Consider the following 17,748-nt stretch of genomic DNA (forward strand, 5'->3'; position numbering starts at 1 on the left):
TTAAAAGATGCGGGCGTTCACACTGTGGAACATGCCCCTACTGGAAGGATCGGAAATCCAATTCAAATACGAGATATTTAATTTTCCCTAATTATACATACATACATACATACATAGTAGAATAATAAAAAGTTCTTGGTATAGTATAATGTATTTTTTAAAAAAATGAATAGAACTGGCATTTGAGGGGATAGTTTCTATTTTAATGATGTTTACAATTATTCTAATGAGCTTCGATTTTTTTCCAAACTGAAATTCTGTGGTTTGGAAGGTTACTTACATAGCAAAAGATTTTTTTCTCACAAGTTTACAAATAAAAAATATAAAAAGAAAATACAAAATAAAAGATAGAAAAAGAATATAAAATTCAATATAAAAAATAATAAAAGAATACAAAAAGTAAATACAGCAGCATGTGTGAGAAAAGAAGAAAAAAGAAAAGGAGAAAAAATAAAAAATAAGAAGAACAAGAAAAGGTGGAGAAGAAGGGAAAAGGGGGACATGAATAAGAGAAAGTAAAGAAGACAAAAAGTTGTTGAACATGGTAAAGAGAGGAGATTAGTCTATAAGGAATAAAGAAATATTTTAGATGTGGTCAAAAATGTTGAGTTCATGTGAAAAGATGATCTTTTGATTTGAGGCCATTCTATTAATCCCTCACAGCTGGTATGGATTTGCAACTCATACTTGTATTTATTTTAAAAGTGTCATTGTGTTTAAAAGTAATTTATACTCCCTCTTGAATGTAGTCACATGTTCCACAACAAGGGTCATCACATTTTTAAACTCTCTTTGCTGCTTCTGTGGTTGTAAATTTTGCTTGGGTTAAGAGTTTTTTATGTTGGTTGCCATCTGCCATAAATTATTTTTGAGTCTGTTATTAATTGTTTCATTCTTGAGGAACATGGAAGAATTGGGAGGTATCGTTTTGCAGTATTGATAATGTCGTGATTTCATGGGTTGTGAGTGATGACAAAAGGAATGCTTATGGGTTCATTATTATTTTTATTTTTGTGTGTTTGTTTTCCTCAGAGGGTTGTGGGTGAGATGTTTTATGCTTTGCTGATTGCTTTGTCAATTAAACTAATGGGATATTTTTGTTCCTTTAGAAATATTTTAAATTCCTGTAATCTTGTGTCCCTTAATTCTGCATCTATTATTATCGTGCAAATTCGTTTTGCTATGTTGAAGGGTATGTTTCTTTTGGTATATGATGGATGAGAGGAATGAAAGTTCAAATATTGGTGTGTACCTGAAGGTTTGTAGAAGAGATCTGTTTTTATAGTGTTATTTTCTTTAATTAGAAGTATGTCTAAAAATGGTCATTCCTTTATGTTTTGTTCCATGGTGAATTTTATTGAAGTGTGTAAGATTTTTAAAAGTGAGTTACACTTTTAAATTTATTAAATTTGTTTAAACGTGAGTTATTGAAGTGTATAAGTTGTTTAAAAGTTGTTTAGAAGTGTTAAAGATTCCTAAGGTTTCTTGGTATTTAGTCCAGAATATAAAGCATTCATCTAAATATCGTTTCCAATCGTGTTTTATATAAATGGATAATTATTCGTTAAATGTTTCCGTTAGTTAGGAATAAAGTTTGACTTTTAAGAAGCCCATAACGAGTGTTGCATATGTAGGGGCTACTTTTGGTGCATCACCGTTCCTTTTATTTGTAAGTAGAAGTTTTTATCGAAGAGGTGATTATTTTCCAGTATTAATTTTAATCCTTCGAAATTGAAAGCTTTTGAGAATCTTTCCAAGATATAGTTTAGGTATTTTGTTAACCAGAAATTTATAGCTTCAATTCCTATGTCGAGTGGCATATTGGTGTATAGACTAGTTACATTGACACTAACTAGAATTGTTTCCTGGTGGACACTTTTAGGTATGTAGTTAAAAATCCATGTTGTCCCAGGCATAGCTTGGTATCATTTTACATAAAAGTTTTAGAACTTTATCTGTCAAGATGCTTAAGCTTTGTGTGCTGGACCTTTAAGGATTATGTTTCAGATTTCTGGGTTTTGACATACGTTGAATTGTTTCCTTTTATGTTGTCTTGGATTTCTTTTGATTTTCAGATTTTAGGTAATCCATAGAAGTTATTGGTTTGACTTGGAAGCTGGTTAATAATTAATCTCATTCTCAGTTAGATTATCACGATGTTTTGAGACCAGTCTATGTATCTTGCACATGGTATTTTCATCATCATTTTTGGTTAGCTTTTTTAGAAGTGCTGGTCATTGAGTTGTCCAATAACCATATCTTTGTAATGGTTCTTGTCCATGATAACTATTATTCCATTTTTGTCAGCTTCTTTGAAAATATGTTTATAAGCATGCATGTATATATGTATGTATATATCTTCTCTCTACCATTTTCAACTACTTTTTGTCTTCTTCCTCTAACTCTTTACCTTCCTCCTTTCTTCCTCTTGCTCTTCTTCATATTCCCCTTTTCCTTCTTTTTCTTTCCATTTTCCTTCTCTTTTTCTCCTTCTTTTCTTTCTTCTTCTCTCACACATGCTGTTGTATTTACTTTTTGTATTCTTTTAATTTTTTTATATTAAATTTTATATATATTTTTTTCTATCTTTTATTTTCTATTTTCTATTTATATGTTTTATTTGTATACTTGTGAGAAAAAGTCTTTTGCTATGTAAGCAACCTTCTAAACCACAGAATTTCAGTTTGAAAACGGCTATCGAAAAGCTCGAAACTCGTTAGAGTAACTGTAAACACTATCATTAAAATAAAAATTGCTTTCCCAAAAGCCATCTTTACTCATTTTTTCAAATATGTATCCGACGAATGGGACCGTGAAACTTTGAGTAACAGTTTTTGTGATGTTACTTTTTAATAAAGTCTATATATATATATATAAGTATGTATGTATATATGTGTGTGTGTAAAAGCAATCCCTTCCATGGAGCCTAGGACGCTAGTCATGTCCTTTCGAAATCTATCAAGGATGTGCCCGTTGGCTCTGCTAGAGATGGTCGGGACGTCATATCTGTAGAGGCCAAATAGGACTGAAAGAAATTTTTTCCCTTAGGTGTCCAGGATATATAACCCAATGCGGTCACAAATGTCGGTACTGTCGTAGGCTCCATCGCCACACTGAAGGAACACCTGGAATTAGATTGTTTGACCCAAGTCGAACCATTATTAAACTGCACCATTTTTCTGGCATCATGAAGACGTCTATGGGATTAGCCGTTCGTCGATTAGGCTGTAAAAATGATTTAAACCGTTCGTCAGTTAATTTGTGTACAAATGTTTAATATATACTGAGCCATAAACGGTACGAGTTATCTCCCTTAGACCGGTCCAGTTGGCAAAACTTATTGATCTAAAGATTGAACAGTAGGTCTCTAACTTCACACTGGCTCCAGTCAGCAGGTACTTTTACACGCCCAATCAACGAACGAGGAATCTCACACCAGCAGCAGGTAGCATATTGTGTCTTGAGTTTAAGAGAGATCCCCTTTAGTTATGAACTCAAAATGAAAAGAATAGTTGCAAGCACCCATGAAACGCGAGCAAAGGCCGGTTGCTCTTGCAGGCAACACAATGATTGCTCAGTGGCGGTGGGGAATATTTGAGGCCGAGAGACCTGTTTATGAGGATGTGGTGGTATCTAGCCCTAACAATCAGAGTAACAGCAGCTCATCTAACAACATCGTCGACAACAATGGCAATGGTGGAGGCGGCAGCAGCAGCAGTAACCCATTAAACGGTAGAAACACCGGCACCAACAGTGACAAGTGCAGCGTCTCATCCACTAACATTGACAACAATACTGAGAGCAAAGGCATTAGCAGTGGCAATGCATTAACTAGAAGAAGCACAGTGAAGTTGCACTGATGTAAAAGTATTCAGTTCTCTTCGATGTAACTTTACATCGATATACCGCATATTCTATTTACATTTATTATTGACAAAACAGAAACAAAGCGGTACTGGCTAGACACTTAAATTCGTTTAAAGATAGAAATAAAAACTTCCAAACTAATCTAAATAAGATAACCTGGTCTATTAAAGACAGAAACAAGGACTATACTATCAACGGGGAATTAATTAGTACCGTTAACCCTTATAGACTAGGGAGTGTTGTTCGCACTCCGTCGCTTACGACGTCAACGGTTCCAGTTGATCCGAACAACGGAACAGACACACTCGGGGATATTCAGCGTGACAAGGCTGACCTTTTTGAATTACAGGCACAACAGAAACAAGAAGTAAGAGTGAGAGAAAGTTGTGGTGAAAGAGTACAGCAGGGTTCGCCACCATCTCCTCGTGGAGCTTTAGGTGTTTTCGCTCAATAAACACTCACAACGCCCGGTCTGGGAATCGAAACCGCGATCCTATGACCGCGAGTCCGCTGCCCTAACCACTGGGCCATTGCTCCTCCACTAAATATGATCTATGCATAGAAAAATTTTAGCAAAAAATACAATATAAAATTTCTAGACGAGCGAGATTTAAGTTGTTTAGATACAAAAAGAAATTAACTTTTAGACAAGTTCTAAATAATTAAACAACCATAATATAATAAATCAAACGAAATATTTTGAAATAACTCAAAGAAACAAACAAGTAATTATCCAATCAATTCTTGGAATTCAAAATAAAGTTCGCGTCTGAATTAAAGTTCAGTACTTCTTTATTTAACGTAATACTAAAATTTACATAAAACTCAAAGCAGTTGGATCTGAAAGGATATTACAATGAAAACCCTCAAGGAACAGTAAAGTTACTGGTGCAAGAAAATGCACCAGTAAAGTTTCAATTACAACGCCTACTAACCGATGTAATGGAAATATATGTAGGTCAATATTAAGCTGTATTTCAATCAAAATTAAAATTCATGAAACGCTACTTCATCATACTCATTATTATTATTATTATTATTATTATTGAGTGAGAGAGCAATGCATGCGATCAAAGTGACACTGGAGTAAAATATACGAAGCCCAGTATACCCACCATGACTACCCATCTGATAAGGGTACACCAAGCACATGCATTACAATCACATGTGCCCAATATAGTGATCTAACCAAGATTAACAGTGCATGACCTTGCAGGTTAGAATTTTCTTCAGGTTGAGTAGCCATTCCCGCTCGAAAGGTTGTTTAAGGATATTGAATGAAACACCCATGTTTCCAGAGGTGAATTATTCAAACCCCAAAGAATTCCTCTCAACACATGGTTATGATGCACACTAATCACACTACTTCAGGTTGTGATTAGAGATGCACATAACGTCAGCCACTAAGGGACATACTCAACTGGTTATGGCCAAACAACTGACAAGCAGATCTTTGGTATTGGGCAGAATATTGTCATCATCATCATCATCATCATCATCACTATTATTATTGTTGTTGTTGTTTATATTAATACTCCAGGAAACATATACGGTTTAAGGATTTTCTATTTGGAATAAAGCTATTATAACAGAATTTATATGCTAACCGCTGAAATTAACCAATTTTTCAAAACCCGTAAGGAAAACAGTAAACATTTGGAGAAATACCTTATAACATACCTATGCGCACACACACATATACACGTATCATGTGGAAGTTATTTTCAACCAAATTTTACAACCGTATATTATTCTTCAAATGCTTCAATTGTGTGTGTGTACATACATTTATTAGATAGTTGATATTTATCAATGTTTTCTCCTACTGTGTTGATGTGCCATTTTGTATCATTAATAAAATTACCTGCATTTTTGACGACATGGGTATGCTAGAGTATGACACTTTTCATAACTCCTTTAGTGTAGCCCTCCACCACATCGTAGAAATTCGGTGATTATTATTTTCTGTGTTATTATGCTTTGTAATGGTTATTATAAAGCCACAGCAATAATGGCAAAAATGCACAGAGAGAGAGAAGAGTCTGCATGACTCTGGATTAGACATTAAGCAAATGCCTTCTAATTAATCAGTCATGGGACTTTTCTTTTCATATGTTCCAGGATGTCACTTTGTGTAGCAACAGTACTATCTCAAGTATGTGAGAACTATATATTTGAAGGTTTCATCTGTGCTTTATAGAGGATCTGTAGAGTTGATGGGGATGAAATATTGTTTGGTTCTGAAGAAGAAGAATACCAGTTTATTCAGTATTATTCCTTCTATGCAAGATATATGTCTGTTTGTTAAGAGAGGTCCTCAGAGATGGTGAGGCCATGTTGCTTTAGTAGCCATCAGTCTTTCAGATACATTCTCTAATTTGTTTATTGTGTGGGTGGAATATTTTCTTGATAGGTTTAGTGAATGTGTCTTTGTGCTTTTCATTGGAATATGACTAAATTACTCATATGTATCAGGATCTAAATTTTATGTAAATTAAAGTGAAATGTATATCTATGTTTATCTCTAATATATCAACCAGACCTGTCAATGTATGAAATGAATCAGATACAGTGCAAAGTTAACATACAAGGACTTTGACTGCTCAATATTTGTTTCAGCTATATTCTATCAGGAATATCTTATATGGAATTATGATTGTGTTCTTCTGGGAATTATTCAGATGCCTTATGGAATGATTTGTTCCAGTTGCAGTTATTAGCAGTCTGAGAGAGAGGTTGTTTGGAATATTGATTTTAAAATGTTAATCAGGGCTGTAGGTGCAATTTTCTATGAAGGTCCATCAAATAAAAAATCGTCAAATACATGAAAATTACATGACTATTCAATAACCTGACTTTTTAATTGTTCTCTATTTACACTCTTTGGTGTCTTCTTTTTAGTAATTTTTAAAGCTAGTAGTGGGGTATTGTATACATTTCTAAGTCTCATATGACTTTGAATTTTACACAAATGTTTAAACTGATTAAATAAAAATTCTCATATCATCATTTGACACGGTTTCTAGTTAGAAGATTTCATCCATTCAAATCCTATGTCAAAGCCAGTGTACCATGCTAAAACTATAAATAAGAAAAAAAGAAATCATGTGTAACTGTGATAATATGGATTACATAATCTCCATCAGATAATTGTCACTACTCTCACATGTTGTATTATTTATATTCAGTCATGTCTTCTCTATAATTTGTTGTAAGAAGTTGGATTTTTGTCTTTCCTTCTAACGTTCAATATCATGTTTTAATTTCAGGAAGACGAAATGGACAACTCGGATGAAGAGAGGTAATGCAAGAAATATATCCCTAAATCTGTTAATATATAAGTATTTGTTAATATATAAGTATTAATATACATATATTTATAGCAGGGTTCCAGTTATGGTGTATAGGGGATCAGCTGAGATTATCCCAGTAATTAGAGATTTCTGATCAGTTGAGATTATCTCAGTTATTACTAGGCAAAAACCTCTCCTGGAAATGTCTATAATTTCAAAGCAATGAGCAAGGGAGATAATTGTTAATAAAAGTTGATTGTTGATTTTCTTGTAAATTTTTTTCTCATACTAAGCTGGATATGTATACTAAATTGCTACACTTCCAAATCTTACTCCATTAGAACATTGGTATTATTTATGAATAGTAGAAGGACGGAAATCAACAGAAGGCACAAAATATATATATTTGGTATAACAATCCATTATTTCTCTATGCTCATGTCTCTTAAGGCAGTTATTGCATTAACAACACTGATCAACAAAATTCAAATTTTTTACTGTCCCACGAACTAAAGAAAATGAAGTTTATAGTACTTTTAATGCAGATTTCGAATGTTTTAGAATCATTCTCTCAGCTATGGTTTTTACGTAACAAAGTAATTAAATTATACAATAAATGTGCCATATTAATGCAGAAATAAGGATGACAATTATAATTGGTCAACAGAATTAATGAAAAATTTGGTCCCCCAAACAAAAGTAGATGAAATTAATAACATTTTATCCATAGAATTCAAGTGTGTTTTCAAACTTTTTCTATAAGCCATAGTTTTTCCGTGATAGTATATGTAAATTGTTGAAAAATTGTATTTCATGAATTCAAAAATCAGGCTGATATTACAAGAAAGCATCTTTAAAAAGTAGAAGTGTATGATTTTTGACTGTATTTAGCTTCTGGAACATCCTTTTTTAGTGACCAACAATAATCAGCAAACATAGAAGAGCTTCACTTTCCTTGGAACCGGGTTTCCGTGTTCAGAATGTCCTGGTGAAGCATCTCACCATGCTCATCACTGATAGCCCAAGGTTTGCAGGAAAAAAATCCAAGTGAGAGTTCAAGATGTGGCTTTTTAGGCTCATATTGCATCTCAAGACCTTGTACGATGTCACTAGCTCTTTCACAATATCAGAATAGTTCTCTGCTCTGTGATTCCCCCAAAACTCTCTTAAATGACAGTCATGCAGCTTTTTCAACATCATTAAGCTCTTCATCAAATTTTTGGTTTCTCAACAGCTCCCTAGTCTGTGGCTCAACAAAAATAACTTTCCTTGATTTTTTCCATCACTTACTCTTGGAAATTTAGTTTTCAAAATACGTGGATTCCTTACCAGTTCTATCCATAACTTTGATAAAATTCTTCATCAACCCTGGCTTAATATGCAAAGAAGACAGATAAAGTTTCTCAGAATCAACAAGGGGAAGATTAATGACATTCTACTGTCCAGGAGTTAGAGATCATTTTGGCCGCACATTCTTTTTTCATAATGATTTTTCATATCTTGACTGTCCCACTCACAAAGAAAGTGACAAAACTTGATGTAACCCAACTGCATTCCAAATAAAAGTGCCACAACCTTTAGGTCACCACAAATATTCCACTTATGTTCTTCGTACTTAATTTTTTGCAACCGAAGTTTCATACTCTTATATGTTTCTTTCATGCTAGCTGCATCGGCAGAGGAACAGGAGGAAACTTATTTCCATTGTGGAGTAAAACTGCTTTCAAGCTTACTTTGTGGAGGCAAATGCCACTCATTCGTGCTATATTTGTGGTTAAGTTCCTCCCTAACAATATACATCATTACAAAACACCATACCATCCTGAAGTGAGAAAAAATTTGCAAAATTACAATATTGAGTACATTAAAAAGTAACTATAGTCTCTTGAGAAGATTTCAGCATTTTACCTGAAACCAAGGCGTTTTTCGGCGAATTTAAATCCCACACAAAATCATTCAGATCTCCCTGATTCAACAAATGTGGTTCACTTGAAGAATGGTTAGGCTCAAAGTCTTCTGTTTCTTTTCCATATCTTCATCACTTGAATCATCATCACTAAGTGTCCTTAGTTTTGGAGGATCAGGTGCAGGTAAGTGTTGACTGTGAAGTACTTGTCTCATAGCAGATTGTAAATGAGGATATTTTATAGTATGCTTGGATTTTGATGTTACACCTTGTATATTCGTCATGCAGAAGTAGCAATCTGAAATGTGATCTTTGGACTCTCTCCAAATCATAGGGGTGGCAAAAGGCATATGGCGTAAACTTTTGACCTATACAGTGAAAAGCCTGACAGAGGTTACATAAAACACATGAAGAGGCCCAGCTTTTATCCTGATCATCCACTTTGCAGTCGAAATAATGTTCATAGTGCTTTTTAATCAGTGGTGTGAAATGCTATCTTTATGACTTGAATGTTAAATCATCACAAATATAACAAAAGTTGTTTGTGATGTTTATACAGTTTCTTGGAAATATGAAGTTGAATGGAATATGTGAACTTAGTACATAACTGCACGCCTACACTTCAAGCACAGTACTGACAAAGCATCAGTAACTCATCGACTCGGTGTTGCCAAGCTTCGGTGACTCATTAACTCAGATAGCTAGATTTAGGATTTCATTAGCTTAATTCTATTCATACACATTTAAATTAGGAGTATTTCTGAAACTGCTAGCTTCATATTTCAGCAGCTTAACAGAAATTTAGCTCACATAACAGGAACTGAGCAGAATATCGTGCAACAGAGAAACTGAATGATACATTTAATTTGACATTATTTTTGAATTCTGCATAAAAAAAATATATTAGATGTAGGTATTCTTTCTCTTGGGACAAATATTTTGTTGACTGGTGTAATTCTAACAATAATAAACTTTTTGACAGGTGAAAAAATTTAGATTTTGTGATATTGATTTCTTTATTATATAAGGAACAGATTTATGCAAATTAAACAGAAGCTGAAGCTAGTTTGTGAACTCAGTGAGAAATCACACACACACACACACACACACACACACACACACACACACACACACACACACATATATAGCGAGAGAGAGAGAGAGAAAGAGATTACTACATTTCAGGCAAGAGATTTGATCTAAGGTTTTGTGTTGAAACTAAACTGACTTCATCATGGGTGATGAATGATAGCCACTACAGCATACCTAAATTGTAATATTCACTTTATTGCATTTTCTTATATTATTTTAATTATGAATAGGTCTCAAAAGGTTACATCAAACTTATGATTTTAGGCTGTCTAGTTTTATTGTTACTTAATAAATTAATAGATTCCAGTATCTTCTCCTTCCAAAGATGCTGAGGGTAAGCAGTAATTAAAACATGAAATCCAGTATATAAGAAATTCTGGTCTTCGTTCACCTCAGCAAAAATAATTTTAAGGGTAGGAGACATGCACATCCTGTCCAGGCATCGACCACAAGCAAAGCAGGCAAGTAGGCGGCTAAGTGTCAGCAAATTGGAACAGCACAATGTGCAACAGAATCTCAGCAATAGACAGCCTGGACAGCAAGATGAGCCAACTTGATGTTGGTACAGAGTGGATAGAAGATGACTGGTTGGCGTTCGGGGATGTGCTATGTAGCCCTGGATCATTCATCAAAGCCAGAACCTGTATAAACACTAAAACTGGTCCGACAGCAATGATGAGGAAATTCAGAAGTTACTTGGTGAGAAGCATGAAGAGTACAGAGTCTGTCAACAAGACAAAACATTGACCTCCTAGAAATCAGCTTAGAATATCACAAAAGCAAAGTGCACATAAAGCTCAGAGGGAAAAGGATTTCTGGCTCAGCAACAAAGCAGATGAGATATAGAGATACACTGACAGCAACAAATCTAAGTGCTTCTACGATGTCCTATAAGCCATCTTTGGGCCACAGTCCTCCAAAACATCAACACTGCTTGTTCCTGACAAAATTATTCTACCTGAATAGGTGAGCAGCATGCTTCAACAACGTCCTGAAAGGGCCTTCCTTTATAAAGCCGAAGCCATTGCCTGCATATGCCCCAAGTTGTCATCAACACTTTTCTGGCAGAACCTCCAACAAAAGCAGAGGTCCAGGAAGTAATTAAATTTCTCTCTAATGGCAAAGTCACCATCCTCTGACTCCATCCAAGCTGAAATATATATACTAGGTGTACCAGTCTTGTCATAGAAGCTCGCCAAGCTCTCTCAGACCATGTGGCAACAAGAAATTATTTTCCCAGAGTGTTAAGTATATATCTATTGTCACTCTCTAGAAGAGAAAGGTAAGTAAGTGTTCCTGTCACAACTATCGAGGAATTTCTCTCCTTGCCTTCGATCCTTAACCCCACTCATTATACGGAAGCTGGTCATCTGTGAGACAGTCAATGCGGATTGAAAGATGGCCAAGAGACAGTTGATATGGTTTTTACAGCACGCCAACTTCTGGAGAAATATCAGAAGCAAAACAAGGATATATACACAACATTTGTGGACTTAAACAAGGCCTTTGACACCATCAGTTACGAGGGACTATGGGAGATCATGAGAAAGTTGAGCTGCCCAGACAAATTCATCAGCATGTTACGTCAGTTTCATGATGGCGTTCTCATTCGAGAACTGGATGATAGAGATTCTTCTGATGCATTTCCAGTTATTAATGGAGTCAAGCAATGCTGTGTACTCACACCTTCCCTGTTCAGCATGATGGTCTTGGCCATGTTGTTGGATACTTTCCACAACATGGATGAAATGAAATCAGTGTCAAGATCAGATTGATGACTGACACTTCAACCTGCGGAGACTACTGGCCAAGATGAAGGGAAAAGAGGATTTAGTGTGTGCCTTTCTTTTGTAAATGACTGCACACTCTACGCCACCACAGAGGCCCAGATACAGCACAGCATGAACTGCTTTTCCACTACATCAGACAACATTGGCCTCACAATCAGTATTCAGAAGACAGACTTAATGCACTAACCTGTCCCATGGAAGCCATATGTGGAACCAACTATCACTGTCGAAGGAGAAACGCTGAAGGTTGTTGATAAGTTAACATACCTGGGCACAATAAAGACATGAACTGTGAATAGTGTAGAGCTATTTTTTTGCAGAGCCTTCTGAGCAACAATACGACTCGCCACTCATGGCCAGAGACTCTGTAATGTATCCGTCCATCCCATGTGATGTCCTTGGTCATTGCTCACAATAACCGATCAACATTGTTATAAGATTCAAGTAGTGTGAATGTGTATGTACGTGCATATGTGGTGGTTGGGAAATGAGGGAAGGAGTTGGAAAAAAATAGAAATAGATTTTTTAAAATCCCAGTGGGAGATAACACCTATAAAGGCACAGTTAATCAGATATAGAGGGGAGTTGAAAAAAGAAAGTAAAGAATTAGTGGAAAATTAATCAATGTATAATCCTGGCTGTAGATGGATGCATCCAAAAGCAAAATCAATTGTAGGTTATAGGGCCACCATCATTGGGTAACCCTATCCCGTACAAATCAATTCTCTTCAATAAAAATGAACATGCTGGATAAATTGAATAACAACATAACAAATATTTATTATGAAGTGCTCAGCCTACATCTCAGGTAACGGAATTGCCAGGTCATCCTTTATGGTTGGTGTGAAGACAGTGTCGACGCTAGTTGATTAAGTCATTCTTCAGCCTCCGAAGAAGTTTGCGTTGACTCAAAGGCAGAGTTACAGAGCGGCTCTTAGTGGTCCTGTGTCTTCGAAGCTCCAGTGCGAAGAGGTCAAGAAAAGGCGGGAATGCTTTGATATAGGATGACCAAGCATGCGCATGAGGGACTTCCTGCATGCCTTCCGGAAGACATGTCCCTGCGCATGCGTGGACGAACTTCCCAAAATGGCGACTGGTATTAGCCGTCACTACACAATCATTGTTCATAAAGAATTTGGCTGCAGGATGAAGTGTGGTATTGGAGACATCTGTAATCTCCACCGGCATGTTGACCAATTATATTTACACTTGTCTCAACTTTACATGTCTTAGTGACTCAACTCAATGACTTACAGCTTTCTAATGTTGACCGCTTGATCCTGCTTAAAATTTTCCACTTCATGTACTTCACTCTATCTAAGAATGACTTCCTGAATGAGAAAGGGACAGAGTATTTCTCATGAGACCATTGTGGGGCCAGGTCCCTTAGAACTTCAAGAAGGATTGAAATAGTTATGCTGCACTATCTTAAAAAATCTTGGTAGATGTGAGTGCTTATGTTGTCAGCATATGAATCTCTCTATTTGTATTTATGAGGTAAGGAAAGTTTGTGTAGGAAGAAATTGAAATCATGTGTGAGAGAATGGATGACCAACGGATTCTATTTGTGAAATTAGATTCTGAAAGTGATGTTCTAGTACACTACATAGACATGGCAGCTTGAAAAACTGTTTGCTCACCAGCATTGATTGCAATATTTCCAGACTGCTATGCTACATACCATACATTTCGTAATTGAATGTCAAAGTGTGCATGTGTGCTGCGATCTCAAATGGAGACATGGTAGAACTGGGAAGGTGAATCTCTGTCTCATTTCCTTATTGTTTGCTAAACTATTTGTGTGTTGTATGACTCCTCAATCAGGCATGACCTGTGCAAAAAACAAACTACAATAAATCTCTACTTTTTTCTATTAAAACCCATATAAACCATCTACTCACTACTTGTGTCTGTTGCCATCAATGAAATGATATACAGTTTTACTTTAATTTCTCTCTTCTTTCCTAAAAAAAAGAAGGGCTTATACTTGAAGCTTTGATAACTTATTCATTTTCCAAACAACTTAATATGCTGACTTTGTTATATTTTTTTGTCAAACTTTAGTTTGTTATTTGTTAAAATGTAAACATGTATGTATCTTGTCATAACTGATTTGCATCATAGTAAAAGGTTGATGGCTGAATAATAATTACTACACTATAGGTTAGGAATGAATAAAGAGAAGTAATAATAGCTATATGGATTCTGTGGTTCTTGATGAATTGCAAAGTAACAATGAATCTAGTCAGTTTGATTCTTATCCTAAATGGCTGAGACCACATCGGACATAATTTCACTGAAGCACTAAATATATATGGAAATGATTTGATATATTTATTTAATAATAACCCATTTTTATTGGTACTGTTGTATCATCATCATTGCCATCATCATTTAACGTCTGTTGTCCATGTTGTCATGAGTTGGACGGTTTGACTGGGCTGGCATGCTGAAAGGCTGCACCAGGATCCAGTCTGATTTGGCATGGTTTTCTATGGCTGGTTGCCCTGACTAACGCCAACCACTCAGAGAGTGTAATGGGTGCTTTTACGTGCCACTGGCATTTGCTTGACACTGGTATCTGCCTCGACTGTGAAATTACTCGGCTTGATGGGTTTTCTCAAGGACCACATAATGCCAAAGATCTTGGTCATTGCCTCAGTAAGGACGAACACTCAAAAAGAGCTCAGCCACTTTGCATCCATGAGACCCAACACACAAAAGGAACTCAGCCAGCTCGCCTCCATGAGGCCCGTTTGAGAGGAACTCAGCCACCTTGCCTCTGTGAGGCCCGTTCAAAAGGAGCACAGCCACCTCACCCCATGAGGCCCAACACTCGAAAGGAACTAAGTCACCTTACTTCCGTCATGTCCAACATTCGAAAAGTACTCAGTTACTTTGCCTCTATGGAGCCCAACATTCAAAAGTTTAATTTTTTTACTTGCCACCAGACCACCAGAATGGGGGCACTTGGCTTGATGAGTCCTCTTAAACAGAGTACATCGCCAAAGGTCTCGATCACTAGACACTGCCTCTGTGAGGTTCAAAGTTCGAAGATCATGCTTTACTGCCTTATCCCATATCTTCCTAAGTCTACCTCACCAAGGGTCCCTCCACAGAGACCGGCACTTCTTTACACAGCTGTCCTCATGCATCACATGACCATACCAGCACAGTCGTCTCTCATGCACACCACATCTAATGCCTCTTATGCCTAACTTTTCTCTCAAGATGCTTACACTTTGTCAAACATGCAAACTGACATTGCACATCCAGCGAAGCATACTGACTTCATTTCTCTCAAGCTCACGCATGTCCTTGGCTGTCATAGCTCATGTTTTAATGCCATGCAGCATAGCTGTTCGCACAGAGGTATCAAGCAATCTTCCTTTCACTCTGAGAGAGAGGCCCTTTATTGCTAGCTGGGGTAAGTGCTTTCTGAACTTTGCCCAGCCTAGTCTTATTCTCACAACTAGGCCCTCGGAACAACCACCTCCACTACTAACCGGGTCGCCTAGATACTGGAAGCTATCTACTACATCTAGCTGGCCACACTGGCAGTACATGGAGTCTGTTTTCCACTCATGTTCAGTATTTATTATGCCTGTGCACATTCCACATCCAAAAGTTAGTTTCTCTCTTAAACTTCATTTGATGTTACTGCACCTTTTGTGTTTCCAAAGCTTACACTTTGATTCTAGACCTTGTTTCCATACCTGAAACTTCTCTAGCTCAAGTACTAATTCAGCTATAAGAGCAAGGTCATCAGCATAGAAGAGCTCCCAGGGGCAGCCTGTCTTTAATTCCTCCGTTATTGCCTGGAGGACTATGATGAACAAGAGGGGGGACTGACCCTTGGTGAACCACTACATGTACCCTAAATTCTTCGCTATACTCATTGCCCACCCTCACCTTACTTGTAGCATCTCTGTAAAAAACTTGTATAGCTCTCACCAACCACTCATCTATCCCAAGTTTCCGCATTGACCACCAGACAAGGGATCAGGAGACCTTGTCAAAGGCTTTCAATAAGTCAACAAAAGCTAAGTACAGAAGTATATCTTTGGCTGTGTATTTCTTCTGAAGTTGCCTTACTAGACATATAGGATCAATGGTGCTTCTACTGGGCACAAAACCAAACTGCATCTCATCTAGACTAACTTTTTCCCTAATTAATTGGGTTATGACTCTCTCCATAACTTTCATCACCTGATCCAACAATTTAATACCACTGTAATTATTTCTACCTAAGGCATCACCTTTACCTTTGTAGCAGTTGGCTATGGTGCTGCTACACCAGTCATTAGGTATGACTCCTTCATAAACCACCTGATTTGCAATACAGGTGACTAGACCATAACCCACACCACCAGATATTTTAAGCACCTCAGTGGAGATTCCTGATGGGCCCGCGGCTTTCTCTGTCTTTATATCCTTAATTACTTTATCTAACAGGGTACTGTCAATTCGGACAGTTGGTTCCTCAGTTGGGTCAACATTTGGCAGACTCTCCTCCTCCCATTCATTCTCCAGTTTTTCATAATGACATCTCCAGTCCTCTTTCTTTGCAGACTCATTAACAGTAAGTGTACCATCATCTATGTGGCCACATTTCTCTCCTATGAAATCACAATATTCTCTCACACACTGTTTTACAATCCGAAATACTTCAGTTTGTTGGTCCTCACAGTGCTGAACATTGGCAAACTTCTTCTTTTCTACTTCTCCCTAGGCTAGATATACTTGTCTCCTAGTTTCCCTTCTGATTATCTGATACAGTTCCCTACCACCCTCACTCTTCCAGGCCTGTTTCTTTGCTCTAATGGCACTGTCTGTGGTATTGTTCAAACACCACATTAGCCTGAGTCTGGAAGGGACTTTGTATGAGCCACAGATTTGGTCTGTGGCACTCAGCAAGCTGTCTCGCATAAATTCCCAGTTGCCCTCTAAGTCTCAAGTTTGTAGCTGCTCCTCTCTCTCATCATCATCATCATCATCATCATCGTTTAACGTCCGCTTTCCATGCTAGCATGGGTTGGACGATTTGACTGAAGACTGGCAAGCCAGAAGGCTGCACCAGGCTCCAATCTGATCTGGCAGAGTTTCTACAGCTGGATGCCCTTCCTAACGCCAACCACTCCGAGGGTGTAGTGGGTGCTTTTACGTGCCACCGGTACGAGTATGGTTCAATTTCGATTTCACTTGCCCCAACAGGTCTTCGCAAGCAGAGTTTAGTGTCCAATGAAGGAGAGGTTGGCATGGGTGCCAGTCATTAGATTCGGTTCGATTTCGATTTCAGATTTCAAATTTCAAATTCGAAATTCACTTGCCTCAACAGGTCTTCGAAAGCAGGGTTTTTAGTGTCCAATGAAGTAAAGATACGGATTAGTGAGCTGGCTACACTTCTGGCAGGGTCTTCTCACCTACTGCATATTTCCAAAGGTCCTAGTCACTGGTCATTTCCTCAGTGAGGCCTAAAGTTTGAAGGTCATGCTTCACCGCCTCATCCCAGGTCTTCTTCAATTAGGATGTCCCTAATTAAGATGCTTCCAGATTGGCTGCTTCTTGGCATCATTCTGGCCTGGAGTCTAAAGTTGCTAATGACTAGTCTATGCTGGAGTTACATTCTTCACCAGGGAGAGTCTTTGCATTTAAGAGCAGTCATGCATCCCACAGTCTGGTGAGAATGAAATCTATCTGGCTAGCAGAGTCACCTGAGTAATAGGTTATCAGGTGGCTGGTTGGCTTCCTGAAGTTGGTGTTGGAGAGCAAAAGGTTATTTGCATCACAGAACTCCAGT

The 17,748-nt window shown here is 37.2% G+C and overlaps 1 protein-coding gene across 8 annotated transcripts in view; it reads left to right on the forward strand.

Annotated features, from left to right (window-relative positions):
* Positions 1-17,748, forward strand: part of LOC106871768 (uncharacterized) — a 1,221,261-nt gene that overhangs the window by 758,177 nt on the left and 445,336 nt on the right. For all 8 annotated transcript variants that reach the window (XR_016244689.1, XR_016244690.1, XM_089364843.1 and 5 more), the window contains exon 52: positions 7,137-7,168. Coding sequence is in view for 6 of the 8 variants with exons in the window: in XM_089364843.1 (XP_089220969.1) it covers positions 7,137-7,168 (32 nt within the window). In the remaining 2 variants the exon portion in view is untranslated. The remainder of the gene's footprint in view (positions 1-7,136; positions 7,169-17,748) is intronic.

The sequence above is a fragment of the Octopus bimaculoides genome, chromosome 16 (genome assembly GCF_046866305.1).
Source record: "Octopus bimaculoides isolate indiv1 chromosome 16, ASM4686630v1, whole genome shotgun sequence".
In the NCBI taxonomy this organism is placed as follows: Eukaryota; Metazoa; Mollusca; class Cephalopoda; order Octopoda; family Octopodidae; genus Octopus; species Octopus bimaculoides.